General features: G+C 46.0%; 1 protein-coding gene across 3 annotated transcripts in view; it reads left to right on the top strand.

Annotated features, from left to right (window-relative positions):
• Positions 1-24,707, top strand: part of MX1 (MX dynamin like GTPase 1) — a 37,718-nt gene extending 13,011 nt beyond the window's left edge. For all 3 annotated transcript variants that reach the window (XM_087418059.1, XM_087418060.1, XM_087418058.1), the window contains 11 exons: positions 1,246-1,383; positions 4,492-4,646; positions 5,353-5,491; positions 7,390-7,588; positions 10,087-10,165; positions 11,969-12,091; positions 12,521-12,662; positions 16,038-16,196; positions 18,639-18,715; positions 20,367-20,609; positions 23,977-24,707. In XM_087418059.1, coding sequence (XP_087274185.1) covers positions 1,246-1,383; positions 4,492-4,646; positions 5,353-5,491; positions 7,390-7,588; positions 10,087-10,165; positions 11,969-12,091; positions 12,521-12,662; positions 16,038-16,196; positions 18,639-18,715; positions 20,367-20,609; positions 23,977-24,207 — 1,685 coding nt within the window. In that variant the 3' untranslated portion in view covers positions 24,208-24,707. The remainder of the gene's footprint in view (positions 1-1,245; positions 1,384-4,491; positions 4,647-5,352; positions 5,492-7,389; positions 7,589-10,086; positions 10,166-11,968; positions 12,092-12,520; positions 12,663-16,037; positions 16,197-18,638; positions 18,716-20,366; positions 20,610-23,976) is intronic.
• Positions 24,708-26,377: the final 1,670 nt, after the last annotated feature.

Below are 26,377 nucleotides of genomic sequence, written 5' to 3'. Positions count from 1 at the left end.
CAATGATGGACTGCACATATGACGGTGGTCCCATAAGATTAATGCCATATAGCCTAGGTGCGTAGTAGGCTGTACCATCTAGGTTTGTGTAAGTACCCGTCCATGATGTTCACACAATGACAAAATTGCCTAACAATGCATTTCTCAAAATGTGTCCTCATCGTTAAGCGACACATGACTGTACCACAGACTGGGGGGATTAAAAGACAGAAATTTATTTCTCACAGTTCTGGAGGTGGAATGTCCAAGATCAAGGTGTCAGCAGGGCTGGTTTCTCCTGAGGCCTCCCTCCTTGGCTTACAGACGGCCGCCTTCTCCTTGTGTCCTAGTGTGGCCTTTTCTGTGTGTGTGCACACGTCTGGTGTCTTCTACACTTTTTATAAGGATGCCAGTCACATTGGTTAGGGCCCCACTCTCATGACCCCACTTAACCTTAACTACCTCTTTAAAGAAAGGCTCCATCTCCAAATACAGCCATATGCCATATTGGGGATTAGGGCTTCAAAATATGAATTTGGGGGGGACACAATTCAGTCCATAATACCCTCTCATTGCACATTTTTGTGTGGATTGTATGTAACATGCACTTTGTGGAAGGGCTGAGTAAAGGCACTTGGGTCCCCAACCCAGAACTATGTGCATGTGGGTGTCTTTCCTGAGTCCCTTCCCACAAGGTCACCATCCATCTGGGAGGTGAAGATTGGTGCTCTGGTTAGTGGTGCTGTCTGAACTACAAGGCCAAGGATTCATGAGGGCTCAAGGGAAGAGGGCAGACCTGAGATGGGTCTTGAAATCAGGTTGGATGTGGAAGGTTGGTGGAATTTGGAAAGAGTTTCCAGAAGGGAGTTTGTGGTAAGGTGGCCTGGGGGGAGCAGTACACCTTCCTGTTGAGAGTGGAGTGTGTATACTGGGAAGTAGTGGAGGGCGTTTGCACCTGTTTGGGGTTTCCACTGCGATTTGCCACCTCAACTGATGGCAAAACACTGAGATGAAGCAAGAAGCCTCAAGTGGTTGCTTTCAAGCATTGGAGAGCAAAAAACCACCTGGGATGCACATTCAAAATGCATATTCCTGAGGCTCCCCTAGACATAGTGCATCAGAGTAACAGAGGGTGAGACCAGAAAGTTTCCAGTGTTGGCAATCTCCCCAGATGATTATATAAAAGTTTGAGAACCACTAGTCTGAGGCCACCATATAGGTCTTCTAAGAGCAGAGTATAGAAGTGATGTGGACGTGGCCTCCTAGGTATTGTGACAAGATGTCCTCTGGTGCTGAAACTGAAAAGACTTGTGAATGAAGATGAATGGAAAGGCAAAATCAATTACCACGATATCGACACTGAGATTTCAGAGGCTTCAAAGGTGGAAGAGGAAGTCAGAAAAGGTAAGTCCCCGTGTTCCTACGTCATCACCTATTTGAGTGTCTGGTCAAACCGTGTGAAGTGGGCAGGGTCTGCCTGTCACTGTTTCCACTCTCCCCTCTCTGAGCCTGTCCTGTTCCCTTGGGAACTCTCCCTCCCTCCCTCCCTCCCTCTCTCCCTCACCCCCCCCCTCCTTCCTTCCCTCCCTCCCTCCATCCTTCCCTCCCTCCTTCCATCCTTCCCTCCCTCCTTCCATGCTTCCCTTCCTCTTTCCATCCTCCCCTCCTTCTGTCCTTCCCTCCTTCTATCCTTCCCTCCATCCATCCTTCCCTCCCTCCTTCCATCCTTCCCCCCTTCCATCCCTCCCTCACTCCATCCTTCCCTCTCTCCCTCCCTGCCCACCTCCTCTACATCAGGCCCTCAGCTCCCTTGTATTTTCTCTTCTTTTACCCTCATTAAGACCAGTGCTTTGGACAGAATCTGACCTCAGTCATTTATTTCTTAGTATGTAAGTAAGTATCTGAGAATAATGTGAATTTTAAAACTTAAAGCTTGCCTCCAAATACGGAGTATCTGTCCCTTATTCAAGGGTTTCCCCACTCCACAGATCTGGTGGAAGAAGAGTTGGGGTGTGGGACCAGGGACCCCCATCCCCTGTTAACCTGGTAAAAAGGCCTTCCAAAATGCTGACTGGATCACCACTAAAGCCTATTCAGAAGCGGTGGGCCTTTTCCTCCAAGAGCAGAATGCATGTGTTTGCATAATCCTAATTTAGGCTAATTTATGGCAGGTCTCAATAAATGCAGACCACAGAGATCATTTTATCAATTTGAAGCATCCGAAAGGAGAAATAAGACTTGAAGTAGATAAGGACAAAGCAGTGACACAGTTAGTTGCTGCCAAGTGTGAATGAGAAGAATGAATAACTTCTTCCTTTAATTTCTTCCTAGCATGTCACACAATTAAGTTTCCACCATTTGGGGAAGGCACAAAAGTGGCATGAACTGATACTCAGCAGTAGGAAAGAATGGGCTTGACTTTTATAAAGGTAGAAGCACTAATGAGCATTCACTAACTGTTGTGCAGAAATTCGATAATGTTAGAGTCAAAATGTTATTGTGTGTTTGTTGGGATTAGGTTGGCTGCCTGGGTCAGAAAACTCAAAATCACTGTGTGTATCAGTCAGCCCTTGCTGTGTAACAAACTGATCTCGAAACCTAATGGCTTGGAACTGTTCATTTCTTGAGGTTCAGTGCATCAGCTGGGCACTTCTTTTCCTCTGGGCTGGCTGCACTGGGGCCAATAGTCTAGGATGGCCTGGGTCACATATCCAAACCCCTGGCTGGAATGACCAAGCCTTCTCTCCCTGTGATCTGTTATCCTCCAGGAGGCTAGGCTGGGCTCTTTTTTTTTGGTGGGGGGGGAGGAAGATCAGCTCTGAGCTAACATCCATGCTAATCCTCCTCTTTTTGCTGAGGAAGACCAGCTCTGAGCTAACGTCTATTGCCAATCCTCCTCCTTGTTTTTTTTCCCCCGCAAAGCCCCAGTAGATAGTTGTATGTCCTAGTTGCACATCCTTCTAGTTGCTGTACGTGGGACGCCGCCTCAGCATGGCTGGAGAAGCGGTGCGTTGGTGTGCGCCCGGGATCCGAACCTGGGCCACCAGTAGCGGAGTGCGCGCACTTAACCACTAAGCACGGGGCCGGCCCCTAGGCTGGGCTCTTTGACACGGTGGCGGAAGGGTTCCCAGCAGCAAGAGAGAGAGCAAGCCCCGATGCATAAGCACTTTTCAGTCTCTACTGGAATACATTTCGTGATGTCTTAGCCAAAGAAAGTCACACGATCAAACCCAGTTTCAAGGGGCAGAGTCCCATTCAATAGGAGAAATGGCAAAGTCACTGTAAAGCAGCATGCATGCAAGGATGGAAGGGAACATCAAGGCATTTGTGCAAGCAAGTTCCTAACACAGTGGCTTAAACAATGTATCAGTTTTATTTCTCTCTCATGTAGAAGTCTGGAGGTGGGCAGACCAGAGCTGGTTTGGGGGTTCCAGTATCAGGAACCCAGACTCCTGTCTTTTTTCTCCATTCTCTGTGGTCTCCGCTCCAAGGCCCCCTCGTGATTTAGTCAGCAAGTCCACATTCCAGCCAGCTGGACATTGGCAAAGGGCATATCCCTGCCTTTTGAGCAGATTTTCCTTTTTTTTTTTTATAATATAATTTTATTTATTTATTTATTTTTCCCCCCAAAGCCCCAGTAGATAGTTGTATGTCATAGCTGCACATCCTTCTAGTTGCTGTATGTGGGACGCGGCCTCAGCATGGCCGGAGAAGCAGTGCATTGGTGTGCGCCCGGGATCCGAAGCCCGGGCTGACAGCAGCGGAGCGCGCGCACTTGACCGCTAAGCCACGGGTCCGGCCCTGAGCACATTTTCTGAAAGTTGTGGATAACATTTTCACATCTATCCCATGGGCCAGACTTAATCTCATGACCACATCTCCAGTAAATGGATATTGTGAGAACAATTAGAAGATTATGCCACACATACCATCGTTGTTATTGTTTCCATTCTAGGTTCTTGACTGGTATAGAACAAAAATACATTCTGGGTATAGAAGGAAGTAAGGTGCTATTGGCTAACAATTTGATGAAATAAATTCATATCTTTAAATTTTCATTATTAAGGAGGAAGGAGCAAAATGAAATCCTTAATGAATTACCAACAGCTGATGCTCATCTTGCCTGAAACAAGCATGTTCCCCCCTGTAATTTTCCCGGTCATGTTTTAGGAATCCTCGTGTATTTTTATTTGTTTTAATTTTACTTCCTTGTTAATTTCTTAATACATCAATGGGAAAGATTTAGATGTGACACTAGAAACAACTTCTGGGCTCTGCTGAGCTTTGGACCTGTACAGGCCGGTGTCATCTTTAGAGATGTTTCCACTGGGTCTGCAGACTGTTGTGGCCACCAGCAGGGAGTCATCCTTTGAGGCTCCAGAAAAGTGAATCTGCTCCAAATATGCCTTTATCCATGGGTCACAGTGTGTAGAAGGTGCTGTCAGAGGATTTGCTATAATGAGAGTTCCATCCTAAGCTCTATTCAGTTTTTCCTTTTTTTCTCTCCTCTAGCCCAGAATTTCATCGCTGGGGAAGGAATGGGAATCAGTCACGAACTAATCACTCTGGAGATCAGCTCCCCTTATGTCCCAGATCTGACCCTGATAGACCTTCCTGGGATTGCCAGAGTGGCCATGGGCAATCAGCCAGCTGACATCGGACGTCAGGTGAAACTTCAGGCTCCATCATGACCTTGGCCTTGGGGTCAAGGGGGCTGCATTAGAGCAGCAGTGAGTTCAGGGCTGAGTTTGAAGAGCAGCTATTAGGAGGTATTGAGTGGGGAATTTGGAGAGCACAGTGGTCACTGTCTCCACCAAGTTGGATGGAAGTTTCTCTGGAGAGAGAGAGATAAACAGGCAAAGCTGGAAATGCATTTTCTGTGTGTTTAGTGTTTTATACAGTGACTCATTTTTGAATATAGTTACGTTTGGTGGCATATCTGAACTGCTATGTATCCGGAAGAGGTTTTATGTGGGAAGAGCGAGCATTAGAAGCAAGTATAATGATATTTCTGTATCAGTGAATCTTGCCCTATGGATTGAAGATTTAAGAAAGAGTCAAGTCATTCTTTTGGCATCCTGTTTTTCACGGTGACCATCAGATTTGTGGTCTTAGGAGATAGTTAATGAGCTAAAACCTCATGGTTTTCCCTGACCCCAGAGCTCTGTTTCTGCCACAGAGATTTAGTTTCTCATAACTCTGGCTTGGGAATTGCCACCAGGCTTGTGTCGTGGGCTCATTTCTCCATAGTTACTTCTTCTGGGGAAATACCCCCGGGGACTCTGGGGGCCTGAAGCAAATGCAAAGTCAGGACCTGTCTCAACTCTCATTCCTGTTTGGAGTGTTCACATGGCTCCTCTCGTTTTCTTGCAGATCAAGGCCCTCATCAAGAAGTACATCAGCAAGCAGGAGACGATCAACTTGGTGGTGGTCCCCTGTAACGTGGACATCGCCACCACGGAGGCGCTGAGCATGGCTCAGGAGGTGGACCCTGAAGGAGACAGGACCATCGGTAAGGAGAGGGAAGAACCTAACAATGGTCGGTGGTCTAGTAGTACGAAAGCGTCCTTTGAATCCAAATGGGTATTTCTTGTCACACACGCAGGGTCGGGGGCCTGCACCCAGCCTTGAGGCCAGATGAAATGGGCCACATTTGACTCTTGTTGGCCACAAGTTGGCTTATAATAATCCTTGTTTATCTGCTTATAAAAGGCATGGTGGGTTCACGGGGCAGGGCAAACTCAGACAGCAATTTTATCATTTAACAATAATTTTGAGGTAGAGGCAATGCAAGCATGCACAACAAATGAATGGATAAACAAAATGTGGTGTATCCATACAGTGGAATATTATTCAGCCTTAAAAAGGAAGGACATTCCAGGGCCCGTGGCTTAGAGGTTAAGTGCGCGTGCTCCGCTGCTGGCGGCCCGGGTTCAGGTCCCAGGTGGACACCGACGCACCGCTTCTCCGGCCATGCTGGGGCTGCGTCCCACATACAGTGGCTGGAGGGATGTGCAACTATGACATACAACTATCTACTGGGGCTTTGGGGGAAAAAATAAATAAATAAATAAATAAATAAATAAAAAAGGAAGGACATTCCAATGCATGCTACAACATAAATGAACCTTGAGGGCATTATGCTCAGTGAAACAAGCCATTGCAAAGGGACAGATACTGTATGATTCCACTTACATGAGATCCCTAGAGGGGTCAAATTCATAGAGACAGGAATTAAAAGGGTGGGTGCCGGGGGCTAGGGGGAGGGGGAATGATGAGTTAGTGTTCAATGGGGACAGAGTCTCAGTTGAGGAAGATGGAAAGTTCTGGAGATGGATGGTGGTGATGGTAGCACAGCAATGTGAATGTGCTTAATGCCACTGAACTGTACACCTATAAATGGTTAAAATGGTAAGTTTTATGTTAAAAAAAAAAAAAAAGAATATGTTTGGCTGTAAGTAGCAGAGAACCTAGGTACAGTGGCTGGAAGAAATGACGATTTCTTTTCACACGTAACAAGAAGTTTACGCAGAGGCAGCCCACCTCTGCAACAGTGCTCAGTGGTGCTGCAGGACCTGGTCCTCTTCCTCCTTCCTCCTCCAGCATCCTGAGTGGTCGGCTTTCATTCTTTGCTTGTCCTGCTTCCTGCCATGCCCAGGATGGGAATCTCTCGGCCAGGGCAGCAGGTGCTAGTGGGCACTGTAAACCTCAGGGTCAGGCCTGGGCTGGCTTCACAGTGTGCAAGCTGGGCAGTCACCCAGGGCCCCGTCCACAGAGGGGCCCACGCTTGGTTTAATGCTGCTGCTGCCTTGCCGTGCTCAATATTTGAATGAGGGGCTCTGCATTTTCATTTTGCAGTGGGCCCCGCAAATGATGTAGCTGGTCCTGGCCGGAACTTTGCTTCTCAAAGTGTGGGCCAGGCCCCACCCGCACCAGAGCTAACTGGAGAATTTTTAGAAATGCAAGTCCCTTGATCCCACCAAACCTGAATCAGAATCTCTGGGGCGGGACCTGAGACTCTGCATTTTAAGACTCACCTCGGGTGGTTCTGCTACACAGGGAAGTTTGAGAGCCACTGCAATAGAGAATGAACTCTTCCATTGGGCAGAAGGAGAAAAAAAAGATTACATGCTGCTGTCTCCTTGGCATGAGGGCTGAGACCAGGGTGAAGTGAGCTCGAGAAGAGCCCCCTTGGCTGCTGATGGGGGGCACACTGTCTTCTGCAGTTCCTTCACTGGAAAGGGGCTGCACCTCACACCTTGGTTCTGCAAGGACTATTGTCTGCCCTTATAAGGGTGGGAGAAAGCCGGTGGCCGGGGGACTCCCCTCCCCTGGGTGAGTGAGCTGTCCTGCACTTCTCACTCCTGTGAAGCTGTAAGCCTTCTCTAATTGAAAGCCTCTGGCTCTCAGGAATCTTGACAAAGCCTGACCTCGTGGACAGAGGCACTGAAGAGCAGGTAGTGGACGTGGTACGAAACCTCGTCTACCACCTGAAGAAGGGCTATATGATGGTCAAGTGCCGGGGCCAGCAGGACATCCAGGACCGGCTGAGCCTGGCTGAGGCTCTGCAGAGAGAGAAGGCCTTCTTTGAGGACCACCCACATTTCAGGTACGCCTGGCTGTGTGTTCCTGAGAATAAACCAAAACTAAGGACCTCCGTCCTTGCTAAGGAAAATGTCCGAAAACAGATATTCAGACTATGCGCGTGAGTGTGTTTGTTCCTTGACAATGACTGTGGAATTTGCCTGGAAGAACAAAAGAGGAATTCACAAAGTATTGCCAAAAATAAATTTAAAGAAATCAGGGGCCGGCCCAGTGGCATGGTGGTTAAGTCCACGTGCTCCACTTGGGCGGCCCAGAGATCGTGGGTTTGGATCCCGGTCGTGGACCTACACACCACTCATCAAGCCACGCTGTGGCATCGTCCCACATACAAAACAGAGGAAGATTGACACGGATGTTAGCTCAGGGCCAAATCTTCCTCACCAAAAAAAATAATAATAAATTAAATAAATAAAAATAATAAATTTTAAAATAATCAAAATAAAAAGGCAGCTTCTAAAATAATTTAAATAGTATGGTGCTGGAACCAGAATAAAAACAAAAATACAACAGTATAGAAAAAAGTAGAAAGCCCAGAAACAGACCGAGATACAGATATTAATATGTGATACATGTGGTATTTCAAATCCATGGGCTGCATCGGTTTGATTATCAATCAGTGGCATTGAGATGATTAATATCTGGACAAAAATTAAATTGTAAACACCCTTACTTATCATGTTATTACCAACATAAATATCAGTTGAAGTTTAAAATTAAGTATAAGAAAGAATCCGTAAGCATCCCAGAAGAAAATATAGATGGAGAGTTTATAGTCCCAGGATAAAGACCTTTTTAAACTTAATGCCAAAGTGAAATTTTTTAAGAAGGAAAAGACTGATAATTTGGTTAGACTTAAAATAATGAGATGGAGAGTAGGTGGGAGAGGAGGAGTGTGGCTTTCAGCCCCTGCTGCTGGGAGCGTGTGCCAGCACAACCCCCTCATGGTGCTTTGGTAACAGGTGAACGAGTCTTGAACAGGCACATCCCCATGGGTCAGGGCTCCACTTTTGAGAATTCCACCCAGGAAAGTAATCAGAGGTATGTGTGGTGATATCTGCTAAAGGAGGTACAGCACAGATTTGTTTGTAATCGTGAAAATTTGGAACAATCTAAATGTTGACTTATTTATATAAACAAACCAGAGGAAGTGATCACAGTGTTTGTAAACATTAGAGTGCTGTGCCAATAAGATGCCAATAAAAATGTGCTTATAAGATGTTAAGAGGAAGGTGACACGTTCACTGAGAACTTGTGTACACACGTGTGTATGTAGGTGGAGATGCGTGTACTCTGTACACATTATTACATTCAGTTCTCCCAGAAGCCTGCAGAGATGTATAATTCAGAACAGATACTTGTACGTGCATGGTCATAGCAGCATTATTCACAATGGAAGCAACCCAAGTGTCCACTGACAGATGAATGGACAAACAAAGTGTGGTCTAGCCATACAGTAGAATATTATTCAGCCCTAAAAAGGAAGGACATTCTGACATATGCTAGAACACGGATGAACCTTGAGGACACTATGCTGAGTGAAGTAAGCCAGTCACAAAAGGACAAATACTGTATGATACCACTTGTATGAGGGTCCCTAGAGGAGTCAAATTCATTGAGACAGAAAGTGGCAGGGTGGGTGCCAGGGGCTGGGGGAGTGGGGTGGGGAGTTAGTATTTAATGGGGACAGAGTTTCAGTTTGGGAAGATGAAAATGTTCTGGAGATGGATGGTGGTGATGGTTGCACAACAATGTGAATGTACCTATTACCACTGAACTGTGCACTTGAAGACAGTTAAAATGGTACATTTTATGTTATGTATATTTTACCACAATTTTTAAAAATTGGTCGGTGTGGAAACTGAAACTTAGGTGTGAGTGTGCTTTTGTAAATGGGCATGAAAACTCATGCTTCTCTGCTGCCTTTTGTCCCAAAAAGTCCTTTAAAGTGTAGAAAACCCTGTAATAACTCGTCTTGCGAACACAAATTAGAAAAAGTGAGAAGAAGCTTGGTTTCTTCCTCCAAGCAGCCCATGGATTAAGTTCTTGTTTTGGGGCAGGTGTCCCCCGGTTCAGTGTTCATACACACCCCATGTCAATATGTGTCGATTTACTTTTATGAAGCCCATGTACCAATATGCATTATGTGTACTTATACATATATTACACACAGAAGGGTGTGTGTATGTGTGTGTTATGAAAACATATCTGTAGATGACTGTGTCTGTTTTTATAAAGATGAATTCTCTAGTCAGATGTCATGGGACACATTTAATATATCAGCTGGAAAGGGTCATTTTATACCATTTTTGAAATATCTCAAATTACTAAAATTCAGTCACAATTCTATGCCATCCAATTCTGAACATTTCTTGGGTACCAACTGCAGGACATTCCATCCAGTTGGAAGTGACTGGATTTGCCTTGACTTTGCCCAGCAGCCGGCAGCTGACTTGTATTTTCTGGCTACATGAAGATGGACATGTACGTTGTCTTCTCTTGCAGTGGTCTTCTGGAGGAAGGAAAGGCCTCGGTCCCCTGCCTGGCGGAGAGACTGACCACTGAACTCATCACGCACATCTGTGTAAGCACAGGCGGAGCTGTCCATTCTCTGAATAGAATCCTATGAACACAAAGCTTAACCGTCTCAGGCTCTTAAACGTCAGCGTGCACGCAGGTGTCCTGGGCCTCTTGTTAAGATGTAGGCTCAGATTCAGTGGGTCGGGAGCGTGGAAATGGATTCTCCATTTCTAGCAAGTTCCAGGGTGCTGTGGATGTTGCTTGTCAGAAGCCCACACATTGAGTAGGATGCTGATAGACTATACCCACTTGGCCTAATTAAAAATTAAAATCTTAAGAGCACTGTGCTAACATGTACAGTGTACATAATGTCTTGGTCATTGTAATGATCATATATTTCATTTCTTAAATTTCTCTGTGGTTCTTTTTCAAATCCGCCCAGACAGTGTCCCTTGCTTTTTCATTTTTTCAATCCTTTTAAAAGATTTCTTTGGTGCCGGCCCGGTGGTGTAGTGGTTAAATGCGCGTGCTCTGCTTCAGCGGCCCGGGGTTCGCAGGTTCGGATCCCGGGCGTGCACTGACGCACCGCTTGTCAAGCCATGCTGTGGCGGTGGCCCACGTAAAGTAGAGGAAGATGGGCATGGATGTTAGCCCCGGGCCAATCTTCCTTGGCAAAAAGAGGAGGATTGGCATCGGATGTTAGCTCAGGGCTGATCTTCCTCACAAAAAAAAAAAAACAAAAACAGATTTCTTTGCACATATTTCTGTTGTAGTTTGCTCTTGACGGTTCAGCGTCAGAACCTTGGGGCGTTGGGTTTGGCTAGCCGTCACCCACACTGGCTTGGGCGAGAGTTTTATCTGTGAGCCTGTCTTTCTTGGAACTTGATCTGTAGTTATTTATGGAAACCTGTGTTCAAAATGGGTTTCTCCAGGGAAAGGCAGCGTTTGCTTCTGCTAGACCCCTAAGAAGGGCCTCCAGCCTGAACCACTTTAGATTCTCAACTTGAGGTTTTGGGGACCCCTCAGGGAGTGTGAATTTGGGTACAAAACTGTTTGAGGGCTTGCTGGTATTTATAGATTCTCAGCAGATTTGATTTTCCCCTCCACTCAGCACCAGAGTTTGGGCATTTTGTGTAGTCCCCAGAAATGGAGTGGAGGGACAGGGATGTTCCTAGCTTATCCTTACAATGAGAGCATAGCTTTTCCGGAGTCCCAGCTTAATGCAAGAGAAGATGCTCGCTCATTAGATTCCCCACCTTGAGCAAGCCCACCAGGAACTCATCCTTTGCCCCGGCACTAAGTCAGGCTCTGAAATGAAAGTTCAAGTTTTCTTTCCTACAAATGCCCCCGAGGCCGAATCTGACGTCACTGCTGCTTTCTTCGCACATCCCTGGGCACCCACTGGCACCTGACTTGGGCTTCTGAGTGTCTGTTATATACCTGCCAGCTCACTGACACATTGAAAGGGTTGTTTTTGACGTGCTAGCCAGCATTTCTAGATGTTTGCAGTGGAAGGGTGAGCCAGCACACGCAGTCAACCATATTATTAGAAACAGAAGTTCCTGATAACTTTTACTAATTGTTCCTTGCGTTGCTCTGACGGAGCCCAGGAACCAGGCAAAGTGGATGACACCTCAGCATGGCTCTGAGGCTGTTTCTGCAGGAACGGGCAGTGGGAAGGCCTGGATGGAAGACAGTGCCTGCTAATATGCCCCCTCTCCCTCTGGAAAATCTTCCGTCTAGAGGAAGCCAGGAAGCCGAATGGACCGTGCAGCTGCCCCAACCTTGCAGAAGGAGGCCTGGGACCTCCTTCTCCTTCCCTGTCCATGTTTATGGATTTTCATTATTATCTCTCTGTTTTCCTCAGAAATCTCTGCCCCTGTTGGAAAATCAAATAAAGGAAAGTTACCAGAAATTATCAGAGGAGCTACAAAAGTGTGGCACCGACATACCAGAAGATGAAACTGAAAAGATGTTCTTCCTGATAGAGGTGAGTACTGCCAGATGCATCGAGTTGGAGAGTCCAACATCATTGTCCAGAAAGGGACTGTTGTGCCTCACTTCTTTCCTCACTCCGCTAAAGCCGATCCAAACTCATTCTGCCCACTTAGCACCAGAGAGGGGCAGGGGTTGAGGGACGGAGGGCAGGGAAGGGGGGCGACATGGAGGGCAGAGTCGGCATGGTGGATGGTCACATGCACTTCATTGACCCTTCATCATGCACACTCACCCAAGAACTAGAAGACAATAAAGGGAGAGTCGGATGGTCTGGTGCCAGAGACTCTCCTTTCCCATCATCCGCAGTGGCCCCTAAGGTGGCAAAGAATGACACCCACCCTCAGCATACACACGACCTCCAGACTACCTTGACACTTGTTTGAAATATCTCCACTTATGCGTTCGTGTGTCTTCTTGACAGAAAATTACTGCGTTTAATCAGGACATCACCTCCTTAGTACAAGGGGAGGAAATTGTAGGACAGGATGACACTCGGCTGTTTAACAAAATCCGAAAGGAGTTCCAGAAATGGAGCACTGTGATTGAAAAAACTTTCCAAAAGGGTGAGTCCGAGGCACCATCGTAAACCTGGTGCGCTGGGTGGAGTCAGAGGCCAGGGAGGGGGCTGATGGCGCTGCTGAGGATGGCCGGAGTAAGGACTTAGTGATGCGAAAGCCACATTTGCTCTGTTCCGTGTCACTGAACTTGGGCCGGCAAGCATCTGTTACTGATTTTAGAGGACACCTGGAGAGAAAATGCAGATTAATCAGCCTAAATCAATCGTGGCTTCTAGAAGAATCAGCCCTCCATCCCTCATGAGCAGGTGGACATGACATGTGTATCACGCCCTTTGTGTTACAAATGGTGCCACCACCGAAATAACCTAGACTCGATCTTGGTTAACTGGCTGAGGTCTTGAAGGCTGATGTGTGTCTTAATGGTTTGATAGTCTCAGTGATGAACAAGAAAATGAAACAAGGTGCCACTCTGGCATTGTCAAATCGTCAAGAGTCTGAAAATGTGATCTGAAATTTATTTTTTAATATTTCAAGTAGCCTAAAGGAAATCCTATGCTGACCAATGATAAAGCTATAGCAGCAGAGAGAAATGTCAAGTCACTTTACTCTTATCCAGGCAACTCGATGGGGTTCTATAATTTATTTCAGCTGACCAGAGGTTCAAATGAGCAGTTCTCCTTGGCTTTGAGTAATGAACGTGGGAAAATAAATCTTGCAATTTTTTACATAACTCAAAGGCCACAACTTTGAGTCCATGTGTTCCTTGGCAGAGGGCATGGAGGGCAGGATGGGATAAATAATAGCTCTCCTTGATGGAGAGACGTTCTTGAAGCTCATTCTGGGCAGTCACTTGCCAAGTCTCCACAGTGCCCATTGCTGCTTACCGGCCCTGCATCCCCGGAGCAGAGGGTTGAACACCTGCCATGTGGTGTGTTCTTACGTCAAGAGAGAACGGCTCTGCCCCTTTCAGAGGAGACCACAGTCCTTGACTTCCAGCAATTCCTATGCATTGCTCAGCCGGCTTTCTATGGCGTTAAGTGCTTGTGGCATGCAACCCGTGAGAAGATAGCTCACTTTTTTAAAATTCTAAATTCCTCCCAACAAATTATCAGTTGAAAATCACTGTACCCACAGGAAGAGAATGAATTCAGACCCCTAACTCACCCCTTATACAAAAATTAACTCAAAATCAATCAAAAACCAAAATGTAAGAACTAAACTAGGAAACTCTTAGAAGAAAGCTAAAGTTCAGATCTTTGTGACCTTGGATTAGGCCATGGTGTTTTAGATAGGACACCTAAAGCACAAGCAACAAAGGAAAAAATAGATAAATTGGACTTCATCAAAATTAAAAACTTCCGCGTGTCGAAGGACACTATCAAGAGAGTGAAAAGACACCCCACAGAATGGGAGAAAATGTTTGCAAATTGCATATCTGATAAGGGTCTAGTATCCAGAATATACAAAGAGCTCTTACAACTCAACAACATAAAGACAAATAATGCAATGTAAAGATGGAGGAGGGATTGGGATAGACATTTCTCCAAACAAAAAGATATGCAAATAGGCTATAAGCACATGAAAAGAAGCCCACCATCGTTAGCCGTCAGAGAAATGTGAATAAAATCCACTGTGAGAGCGCATCTTCCATTGACTAAGATGACTGTCATCAAAAAGACATAGTAAGAAGTGTTGACAAAAACGTGGAGAAATTAGAACCCTCATACACTGCTGGACGAAGTGTGACGTGGTGCAGCTGCCTTGGGAAACAGTCTGGCAGCTCCTCAGAAAGTTAAGCGTACAGTTATCATATGACCCAGCAATTCCATTCATAAGTATATCCCCAAGTGCACGGAAGCATACATTCACATAAAAACTTGTATATGATTGTTCTTAGCAGCACTATTCATAATAACCAAAAAGAGGAAATAACCTGAAGGTCCATCCACTGAGGAACCGATAAATACAATGTGGTCTATCCATCGGTATTACTTTGCTAGAGTACCACAGAGTGGGTGTCTTATTAAACAAGAGAAGTTTATTTTCTTATAATTCTGGAGGCTGGAAGTCCAGCATCTAGGTGTCGGCAGGGTTGGTTTCTCCTGAGGCCTCTCTCCTTGGCTTGTAGATGGCTGTCTTCTCCCTGTGTCCTCACATGGTCTTCTCTCTATGTGTGTCTGTGTCCTGATCTCCCCTTCTCATAAGGACACCAATCAGATTGGAGTAGGGCCCACCCTAATGACCTCATTTCAACTTAATCACCTCTTTAAAGGCCCTTTCTCCAAACACAGTCACATTCTGAGGGATTGGGGGTTAGGACTTCAACATATGAATTTTGAGGGGACACAATTCTGCAAAACACCATGCAATGGAAGATCATTCAGCCATAAAAGGCATGAAGTGCTGATACATGCTACAACATGGAGGAACTTTGAACACATTATGCCAAGTGAAAGAAGGAGACGTAAAAGGCCACACGTTGTATGATTCCATTTGGGCGAAATATCCAGAATAGGCCAATCCATTGAAATAGAAAGTAGATTAGTGGTTCCCAGGGGCTGAAGAGAGAGGGACATGGAGGGTGACAGCTGATGGGTACAGGGTTCCTTGGGGTGATGGAAATGTTTGAGAATGAGACAGAAGTGATGGTTGCACAACTTTGAGAATATACTAAAAATCACTGAATTGTAGACTTTAATAAGGTGAACTTTATAGTATGCGAATTATATCTCAATTAAGAAAATTCCCGTGAGAAAATATCTCCTGACCAGACTACCAACTACATCCCTGATTGGTTCTTGTAAGAATCAGAGCCCTTCTGAATTTCCGCCCCCAGTGGGGGTGTTTCTCCATAGTCTAGTTTGTTAAGAGTAAAAAGAATTCCAACAGTATAAAGCAAAAACGAAGTGTGGTAAACAGTGACGCCGTGTCACATTAATAAGATCTATGTGCCTGGCTACTCCATCAGCCCATTTGATTTATAAACACTTTCTACTCATGTGACAGCATGTGAATATGTGATGTTTGCCTATTCTGGGTATGTTCATGGTCATTTCTACTTTTTAAAGCGCCTTCAGGTCATAACATCCTATGATGCAATTTCTTTGGTAAAAATCAAATTTGATTTACATAATTTCATGCTCGAGTACCTTGTCAAGTGTACCTCTTACTCTGAGTTTCTGCGTCTGCTGTTTTCTGGCATCACACCCTGGCCTGGTACTTGCCATCTTGAGATGACCAAGGAAAACTATCTTGAGATCTGTTTCTTTGTTGCAATCCCTGCATATTTTTCAATTTGCAAATCAAATTTGATTCTTTTTTCTTGCCACCCCATGCTTTCAGAAAACCCAGTATTGTGTTTAGAAAAACTTGCACAGTTGTTTTTATCAAATAATTCGGAGCTCTTCTTTCGTACCATAGGTGATTCAGATATCCGCAAACAAATCAGGACATTTGAAAATCAGCATCGTGGCAGAGAGCTGCCAGGATTTGTGAATTATAGGACGTTTGAGACGATCATAAAACAGCAGATCGAGAAGCTAGAAGAGCCAGCAATTGATATGTTGCACAGGGTAACTGGTGAGTTCTTGGTTTTGATTTTATGCATTTTATTTCTGGAGCAAGGAAAGGGTTGAACTGAAACCAGTGCCAGACTTCAGAGCTCTCCTCCGGGGGTCTTTTCCATCACCAACAACCCAGCCGATTCTCTTATTCTCCGGATGCCAACTGGGTGTTCAACAATGCAGTTCAATTCTGACACTAATACCCAGGGTGAGCATGGACCCCACAGCTTAAGGGCTCAGTCCCACGAGACTGCCCCCACTTCAGATGGCAGTGACAAGTCGCATGTCTCTTGTACTTCTCACTGACCAGCTGTACAGCGGACTTCCCATGACTCCTCATGCTCGATAAGTTGCTAGAACAGCTCACAGAACTCAGGAACACACTTTACTTACCTTCACCAGTTTATTATAAAGGAAGCAAATGAAAGATGCACGGGGCAAGGTCTGCGACGGTCCCAAGTGCAGGAGCTGCTGTCCCTGTGGAGTTGGGGGCACCACCCTCTTGGCACGTGAATGTGTTCACCAATCTGGAAGCTCCCCAAACCCTGTTGTTTAGGGGTTTTTATGGAGGTATAATCAATTATCGCGCAGGCCTGATCACTTATAAACTCTCTCCCCTCCCCCCACCACCGGAGGTTGGGGATGTGGGGAAGGTTGGGCTGAAAGTTCCAGGCTTCTAATCATAACTTGGTCTTTCTGGCAACTAGCCCCCATCCTGAAGCTATCTAGGGCCACCAAGAGTCACCTCATTAGAATAAGAGATGCTCCCATCACCCAGGACATTCTAGGGGATTTAAGAGCCCTGTTTCAGGAACCAGGGACAAAGACCAAATATCTATTTCTTATTATATCATACCTCCACTCTGCTCCACTGTTACGATTACTTCACAGTCTCAAAATACCCTGTTGATTTGAAATCTCTGAGATTTCAAAGTAAGGTCAACAACTAGATAACTATATGCCATGGGAGTGTTTCGAGCATTCTAAAGTGCTGTTTGAATCTGGGGCAGGATAAAGATGACCATGTGTAGATAGGAAACTCCATCAGCGGCCTGTTGAGGAGAAATGCAACATTTCATAGGGCCGACCACTCCCTGCTCCCTGAAACGCTTTGCTCCTTGGTTTCTGAGATGCTATTGAATCTCTTCTCTTCGTCCCCTACTTGGCTGACACCATTCTCATCAGGCTTCAACTGTCTCATTTTATTTTATTTTATTTTATTTTATTTTATTTTATTTTATTATTTTATTTTATTTTATTTTATTTTAATTTAATTTTTTAATTTTTTGTGAGGAAGATCAGCCCTGAGCTAACATCCATGCTAATCCTCCTCTTTTTGCTGAGGAAGACCGGCTCTGAGCTAACATCTATTGCCAGTCCTCCTCCTTTTCTTTTCCCCTCCAAAGCCCCAGTAGATAGTTGTATGTCATAGTTGCACATTCTTCTAGTGCTGTATGTGGGACGCGGCCTCAGCATGGCCGGAGAAGCAGTGTGTCGGTGCGCACCCGGGATCTGAACCCGGGTCCGCCAGTAGCGGAGCGTGCACACTTAACCGCTAAGCCACGGGGCCAGCCCCAACTGTCTCATTTTAGCAACAAGTAATAATCATTCACAGATCCATGAACTAGCAGAGATGGGAGGACAGTGTCATAACAGCTCGTTAAGAGATGCATTTCTAATAAAATTTTAACTTTAGGCTTAATATATACCAAATAGGCTCCTATATATATATATAATATATAGATAAGCTTATATATATATATAATATATACCATCAGGCTTAATTATATACCAAAATCTGTAATTGTGTTGTGTTGATCAACTGTGTACTCTTAATTCACTCCTGAAGAAAATCTGTAGTTCTTAGAGCCTTATAATCATAGAAAAAATTTTTAAACCTATATATATATACCTACCTCTGTTTCAGAAAGATAGGATATGGAGTCAAAAGATTTCCAAACATAAAGGCACTGTATATCGTATTAGGATAAAATTCTGTGAGGAAGTCAAATGGAAATATGGGTTTAAAAAATAAAAAGAAATAATGTAAATTTTCTGATTGAAATAGAAGCTTGTCCATGTATTTCTTTTCAAATGGATAATGTGGACATTTAGAGTTCACTGATGTATTTAAAAGAGTGAATGTTTGACTATAAAATTGTGATACAGTCATAACTTCGCAAAAATTACATTCTTTGCAACTATTTATACTTAGGATGAAAATTTTAAATGTCAAATAAATATGCCAGGGAACATTTAGGTTTTAAAATTCTTGCAGGGAGTTCTGGAGCACAAAAGCACGGCTTCTTCCTTGAGTGAAAAGAAGCGAGGAACGAAGGCAGGGAGGGAGGGGGGAGGGGATTTGTTTCTTGCCATTTTATCCTCTTATTTTTTGCAATCTATGAAGATTATGAATGATTCTACTAATAATGGACTTTCTTTGTCTTTCTTTCATCAGATCTGGTCCGGACTACCTTCACAGACGTTTCAAAAAAAAATTTTGATGAATTTTTCAACCTCCACAGAACCACTAAGGTAAAACCAACCATATGTTATTTATGTCCAAAATGATCTTATAGTATTATTAATGTTGTTGAAAGATGTGCATGATATATTTAGTCATGAGAACATTACTCAAGATTTTAGAAAAAATATCCATACATAAATATATATATAAAGTGTATACACCAAAGTGTTGCAAGTTGTTATAGGATTTTATTTGGGTAACGACAATTTTTATTTTTGCTTGTCTGTATCTTCCAAATTTTCTGCATGTATGTTACTTTTGCAATAAAAACAAGCCTTATCAAAAAAAAAATAATAATAAGCCTGACACTGACAAATAGATTTCTTGGATTAAGACCACTGCAACTTTAGTGTGTATTTGGAGAAGCTAATAATCAGGCTCATTGGTGAATTTTTCTAATGATATTACCAATGATGTCTGGTTAAAGGAATAAGAGAGAGAGAGCAGAGCAAGAGAGAGAATTCAGAAATAAAATATTTAAAATCACGGGAACAAAAGAGAGCCATTGTTAATGTAGAACATTGTCCCATCTGGAGAAAATGGCCCTAAATCCAGAAACTCACTGAGAAACCCAACTACAAAAATGGCATCTTTCAAGAGTGGAGAAAGAGACCAACGAGGACGTGAGATGCCCCCACCTCAAGAAGCCAAGAGACCAGACTCACCCATTCTCAGAAACAGGGGCCCCCGTGCCTTCGTCAGTGTGGGCTGCTGTAACGGATACCACAGCCTGGGCGCTTACACAGCAGACGTTTATTCCTCACAGTTCTGGAGGCTGGGAAGTGCCAGATCAAGGTGCTGGCAGATCTGGTGTCTGATGAGAGCCCACTTGCTGGCTTGTAGGTAGCTGCCTTCTCATTGTATCTTCACACGGCAGAGAAAGAAGAGAGAGAGAGAGAGAGAGAGAGAAAGTTTTCTAGTGTCTCTTCTTATAAGGGCACTAGGATATCCCGTTCACAAGGGCTCCACTCTCATGAGCTAATCACCTCCCAAAGGCCCCCCCTCCAGATGCCATCACATTGGGAGTTAGGCTTTCAACCTATGGATTTTGGGGGGACTTTCAGTCCCTAGCACCCAGCACGGATGGGAAGACTGGCTCTGCCATTCACAAGCCGGAGGTCTTGGGGCATGCTCCTTAACCTGCCCAGGCCTCCACCGACTCACCCACAAAATGTGACTAAGAGCACCTTCCTCGGAAGCTGGCAAGGAACACGGAAGAAAACGCTTAGGATGTACTAGCATTGTGCATCGCACTCGCTGGTGCTCCATGAGGTCTCAGGGAGGGGTGCAGTCCAGGTATTTTCTGCGTAAAGATCTCCCTGGCTTTCTGGCAGCCGGTTTCTCTAAATCCCAGGAACTTGACACATTGAGAATTTTGCCTGGCTTCAATTTGGCCTCATCTTATCCCTGTGAGCTCTCTGGTGGGAAATATACTCCTCCTCGTCAGATGGAAAAGCCCATAAAAGGGAAAAGAAAAGCCGAGCCTCAGGCCTGAGAACAGAGCCTGTCCAGGTCCCGGGGCTCCGGGGATGAGGCTCCCCGGAACCTTCTGACCCTTGGCCACGCTGGCATTTGTCGACTTTACAGAAGAACTATTTTCCTATGACCCAGTGATTCATTTCTTGAGGGAAATTTTGTGATGCTTCTCTTTTGCCGTAGTCCAAACTTGAAGACATTAAAATAGAAAAAGAAAGTGAAGCTGAGAAGTTGATCCGACTTCACTTCCAAATGGAACAGATCGTCTACTGCCAAGACCAAGTTTACCGTGGTACGTTAAAGAAGATCAGAGAGATGGAATCCGAGGAAGAAAAGAAGAAAAAAGGAAACTATGCATACTTGGAAGGCACTGATGAAGATTCCTCCATGGCCGAAATCTTACAGCACCTGAACGCCTACCAGAAGGTAAGTCTGCGAGGGTCTCAGAAAGGTGGTTTTCATTTCTTTTCCTTTTCTGCTGAATGCCTCTCTCTTTAGTCTTATTGTCTCTGTAAGGGACAGCTCCATCAACCAGCTCCATCTTTCAGCCCTTTGTAAGCCTCCGTAGAAACAACTCAACCTCAGATAGATAAGAAGAGGTTATGGCTTGGAGCCACTTACATCTGGTTTTGACTGGCTGTGTGGCCCTTGCCGAGTTACTTAACCTCCCTGAGCCTCAGCTGCCTTCTCTATAAAATGGCATCTCCTCATAGGGTTCTTGTGACTATTCAGTGAGATGAGCGTGGGTAAATCCCTTGCATTGGAATGCAGTGGCAGCGCGCCACATAGAAGCTACTCATAGAGATGCATGCTTGGATTGCTACTGTACATTTCAGATAATGAGAAGGGCAATCTAATTCATCCTGAAGAGGGACGCACAACTCAGTTAGAGCTGTTGGGATATGTAAAAATCTGGACAAGTAAAGCAAACAGGAATCTCTTGGTTTATCAGATACCTCCATCACCTCACTATTTGGACGCGGAAGGCAGTGCTTCTCAAACTCGACCATGCACACAGATCCCCTGGGATCACGTCTTGTTTCTCCGTTTCTCCGTTCATCCATTCATCTGAATGGTGCTGCTCTGAACACGGCAGAGCAAACATCTGGGCTTCTACTTCTTTTTATGCAGAAATTTTCTGCCTCTTCTCCTTTGTTCCAGTTTCAGTATGAATTTTAGAATTAGCTTATCCAGATTCTTATGAGAAAAGAGAGCTGTTAGTATCCTTATTGCAATTACATTCCAATTCTAGGTCCACATAGGAAGAACTGACACCTTTATGACATCAAATCTTCCTGTCCAAGAACATCATGGGTCTTTCCAATTTTAACATTGCCTTTTGGGGCCTTCAGAAATGTTTTAAGGTTCTTTTTTGTGTGTGTGTGAGGAAGATCAGCCCTGTGCTAACATCTGCCAATCCTCCTCTTTTTTTGCTGAGGAAGACTGGCCCTGGGCTAACATCCATGCCCGTCTTCCTCCAGTTTATATGGGACGCCGCCACAGCATGGCCTGCCAAGCGGTGCGTCGGTGCGCACCCGGGATCCGAACCGGCGAACCCCGGGCCGCTGCAGCGGAGCGCGCGCACTTAACCGCTTGTGCCACCGGGCCGGCCCCTAAGGTTCTTTTTATGTAGATTGTTCACGTTTCTGGAGTTTACTCCCACGTATTTTCTCATTTTTGTCCCCGCTATAAATGAGACTTTTCTTCCATTATATCTTGTGTTTGTTGTTAGTAGATATGATTTCTGTAAATTATTTTATACCCCTACTCATATTGATTCTCTTGTTTGTGGTAGTTTTACAGCTGATTCTCATGAGTTTTCCCGATGAACATCATCGCTTTGTAAATAGCAATTGCTCTACGCTCCCCTCCCCTTTCCAACTTTATGCCTCAAATTTCCTTTTCTTGCCTCATCTGGTCCCTTTAGTGCAACATGAAGCAATAGTGGCCCTAAGAGGCAGCCTTGTCTTGCCCCTGACTTTAATGAGAATGCCATTTTTCCCGATCAAGCATGATCTTCACTGGCTAAAATCAAGGTGTCAGAAGGGCTGAGTCCCTCCTTGAGGCTCTAGGGGTGAATCTGTCTCTTTGCCTCATCCAGCTTCTAGAGGCTTCCCACATTCCTTGGCTCGTGGCCCCTCCCTCCATCTCCACAGCCAGAGATGTTGCCTCTCTCCCACCTTCTTCCACAGTCAGTCTTCCTCTGCCTCCCTCCTTTGCATAGGGCGCACCAGATAATCCAGGATAATCTCCCTGTCTTCATGTCAGCTGATTAGCAACGTTAATTCCATCCGCAGCGTCAATTCCCCTTTGCCGTGTAAGGTGACACATTCGCAGATTCTGTGACGAGGACGTGCACGTCTTTGGAGCCATTACTCTCCTAAGCACACTCATCATTAAATGAGTTGGATTTCCCAGACTCAATGATTTGCACAATGTCCCTGTGGGCACTGGGGAAAGGGCCCAGGGGAGCTGGTTTTCACCACTCAAAAATTTCTTCTCAGCAACCAAAGAGATAGTTTCCTGCAAACATGTCTCGTCTGTGTGAGTCTTTGTGTGGCCCACCTCCTCAGCTCCCCAAACCCAACGCGGTTGGGAAGGACTCCCACCACCGGCCTTGCTCACTATGGAGATCTCCCTCTGACACCTGCTGCTCCCTCCCTACGCTTCCTCCATCCCCTCCTCCACATGGCTCAGCCTGACCACCACTGCTTTTGTTACACGTGGGTCCGAGGCTGTACATTACCTGTCTCCTACTTCCACCAAAACCCTTGATGTTTTGGATGATCTCCAGGAGAAGGAGAAATGACTTTTGCCACCATCTTCCTACCAGAAGTCTCAGAAGATGTTTTGGGTGCCTGGTGTTGTCACTCCAGATGTTAGCCATGCCTTTCAGCTTGTGTTCATTGTCCAGCATCGGACTTCAATGCTTGTGGCCCCCAGTGTCCCTCTTGAACGCCTCCTATCTGCCTGCTCCTTCTCTCCTTCCCTCCCTTTCCATTTGGTGACAGGCCATGTCCCTTGCTCACTCTCATCCTGGAACACGTAGCGTATGTGCCATCCCCATTTTACCGACTCTCTCAATTAACGTCCGCTGGGTGCTGATTCCATGCCTGGCATCTTTCTAAAATTTATCTTTTAGTTCTTTTAATCTTTCTAACTATTCCACAAGGCTAGGTGCTAATATTTCATAGAGAAGGGAAACCGAGGCACAGAGAGGTTGAGGAACTTGCTAAGGTTCCAGTATGTATCAGCTTCCTGGGAGATCAACCTATCTTAGGAAAGAAACTTTTCTCTAACAGATGGGGGTGGGGAGGGAGAAGGAAGGGTTGAGACTAACTTTCGACATGCGTAGAACTCAGAGGGCTCCTTTCTGTGGCTTTTGATAGCCCAGCCTCTTTTCTGCTAAATAATTTTCTTGTTGATGGAAAAAAAAGTCATAAAATCTTTTCGGCAGAGTTGTAAATAATTTGAAAACAGTTTTTGTACTCAGTCTGTCCATTTACCTTTTTAGCACACATTTTACCCTCTTCCATCAGAAGCAACCATTTCATCATCAGGAAAAGCTGGTGGGGATGCAGAGTCGAGGTCGGCCCTGACTCCTAGCTGGGGTGCTCTCTGCACCGTGCATAGTTCCTCGTTGCCTCTAGCACAGAGGATGCCGATGGGTTTGAAATGCAGGCAGGGGCCTTGCACCTTCAGGTCCAGATCCCTCCTGGTGCTCGTGTGGTGAGGGCGGAGTCTCCTCTTTGCAATGTCCCCTCAACCCTCTGTGAACTGTTCCTTCTTCCAGGAGGCCAGCAACCGCCTTTCCACCCACATCCCTTTGATCATCCAGTTCTTCGTCCTCCAAACATACGGCCAGCAGCTGCAGAAGTGCATGCTGCAGCTGCTGCAGGAGAAGGACACCTACGACTGGCTCCTGAAGGAGCGCAGTGACACCAGCGATAAGAGGAAGTTCCTGAAGGAGCGGCTTGCGCGGCTGACCCAGGCTCGGCGCCGGTTAGCCAAATTCCCCGGTTAAATCGGGCTCCCTGTCCCCGCCTCGCGTCTCCAGGCACGTCTCCAGGGAGCAGAGGTGCAGCGTCTTTCCCTGGCAGCCATGCCGTGGTTAGTTCCCCGTTGGCAGATACTCGAGTGGTTAGCAGTCAGACTTTGCGGTCCCTGTCTGTGCTTGTCGGTTAGTGGGCAAGGATGCAGTAAGAAGTTGTGATGAGCCATTTGGTTTCAAGCGTTGAGACTAAAGCCCCACCCTCCTGTAGCATATGATTTAGATTGGAGGAGCGATGCCATTTTCCTGGTTAGGAGGAATGATTTTCTACCCTCCGGATTGTTCCTCCTCCCCAAGGTCTCTCCATCTCTTTATCAGAGACAGATGTATGCGAAGCATCATAGAACAGTTATTTTCTGGTTTTTTGGAATGTATTTTCACGTGCCCAATGTTTTAGGAGCATTAATGCCACTTGTGTGAATGCTTGTAAAAGCCATATTACATCTATTTGTAATAAACTTGTTTCTCCTAGACATTTCTCTGACATTTTTCCTTTGGGGAGAAGCCTGGGAATGACAGCAGGTAGGAACCCGGTGAAGCACACGGTTGGGCCCTGACGCTGCCCTCGGTGGCTGGGCCAGGTAGGAACGAATGGGCTGAACGAAAGAACATGGTCTGGTTATTGACAAGAGGCTAAAGGGAAATGGGGAATAAGGTTACAAAAGGGAAACAGAGTGTGATGCTAACGGCATTAATTGTTTATAATGTGCACCAATCAAGTGTCCAACTTGTTTAATCACTGGGCGCCTGGCATGGAGTTGAGAAGATAAAGGCCCAAGTCGAGAGAGGTCCCCCAGCAGGATTTTGCAGGAGATGCTCTGGCTAGGCGATCTGGGAAGCAGAGGAGGTGGAATATTAACCAGGAATTGCCCCAGAGGAGCACGGCAGAGTCCCAACTGTTCTCCCTGGGGGGAGGACACTCGCAGACACCCAGCCACGGCCAGCTCAGGGCAGGAGACTGAACAATGGGCTGTGGCTGGGTGGGGTATGAAAGGACCTGCCACCGTGGCCTTTAAAATGAGAGTTGAAGCATCGCGATGCCAGAGCCCAGAGGAGAGAAGGCCAGGGGACAAGCCGAGAGATGCAGTGGGTACCGGGCCATGCCAAAGGGGAGGACCTGTGAGCGAATGCTCCCCAGGGGGATACATTCTACACAACCAACATGGGCAGCAGGGGCCCTTTCTATGGAGATGTCCAGACACGGAGTGGCTGCCTCAAGAGCTGTGCGCTCCCAGGCAGCGGAGGGCTTCGGGCCAAGGTGGACAACGACTCGTCAGGGCAGAGGTGGACTAGCTACACTGTCCCCTCCCCCCAGCCCCTCCCCCCTAGATCCCTTCTGACACTCAGGAGTCTATGAGCCTCAATGTTTTGGGACAATTTGAGAATTTATTCACGAGAGGGAATGCCAGGAGAGCAATGGGCATTCAGGTTCAAGTCCACACCCACTGTGGGGCCGCACCTTGATGCCTGTCCCAGGTGCCAGTGGCACACCTGCAGGTTGACTCAACTGCCAGGCGCTGCCTCTTGCAGGAGCCAGATTCGCCCATGCTTAAAGAAAATGCACAGGCTCTTGTAAGAGTCACTGTAAGCAAGCCATGCTCACGTTCCTAACCCAGTACTAGACGTGTGTCCCTTTAGATGTAGCCAGCTTTCACTTCCGTGCTGGGGAGCCATCAGAGGCAGGGCCCCTTCCTGAGCTGGTGCCCTCTCATGGCTGGCCTGAGTAACTTCTCCAGTACCAGCGTCCCTGCTGCCTATGGTAAGATTCTGCGGGGACCAGAATCAGTCAGAAGTGTCAGAGTTGCCAAGAGTTCTTTGCTGTTATTACAATTTCACTGGAGATTCCTAGAGAGAATGGAAGGATGGAGGAAGAAAGCCGATAGTATGTGCTCCAGAGAATGAGAATTTACCCTGGAGGTAGATCTGCTGGGGACTTGCAAGGTGCTCGTAATCCCTTACCTTTTGGCCAAAAAGAGCAGGTGTCTAGGGATCTCCCCGGCTTGTCCAGGGAGAATTGCACTGTCCCTCCTCCCAGGTGTCCAGGACTCAGGGACAGATGGCCCTGGAGACCAGTTTTTGTGATTCTTTCACTCGGAGGGCAGCCGGGCTCAGGCAAGGGGTTGAACTGCCCTGCCCTGTGCCC

The sequence above is a fragment of the Ceratotherium simum genome, chromosome 27 (assembly GCF_057802395.1).
Source record: "Ceratotherium simum simum isolate JZ-2026a chromosome 27, ASM5780239v1, whole genome shotgun sequence".
Classification (NCBI taxonomy): domain Eukaryota; kingdom Metazoa; phylum Chordata; class Mammalia; order Perissodactyla; family Rhinocerotidae; genus Ceratotherium; species Ceratotherium simum.
The sequence above is the reverse complement of the archived record's forward strand: the minus strand, read 5'-3'. Positions and strand labels throughout refer to the sequence as shown.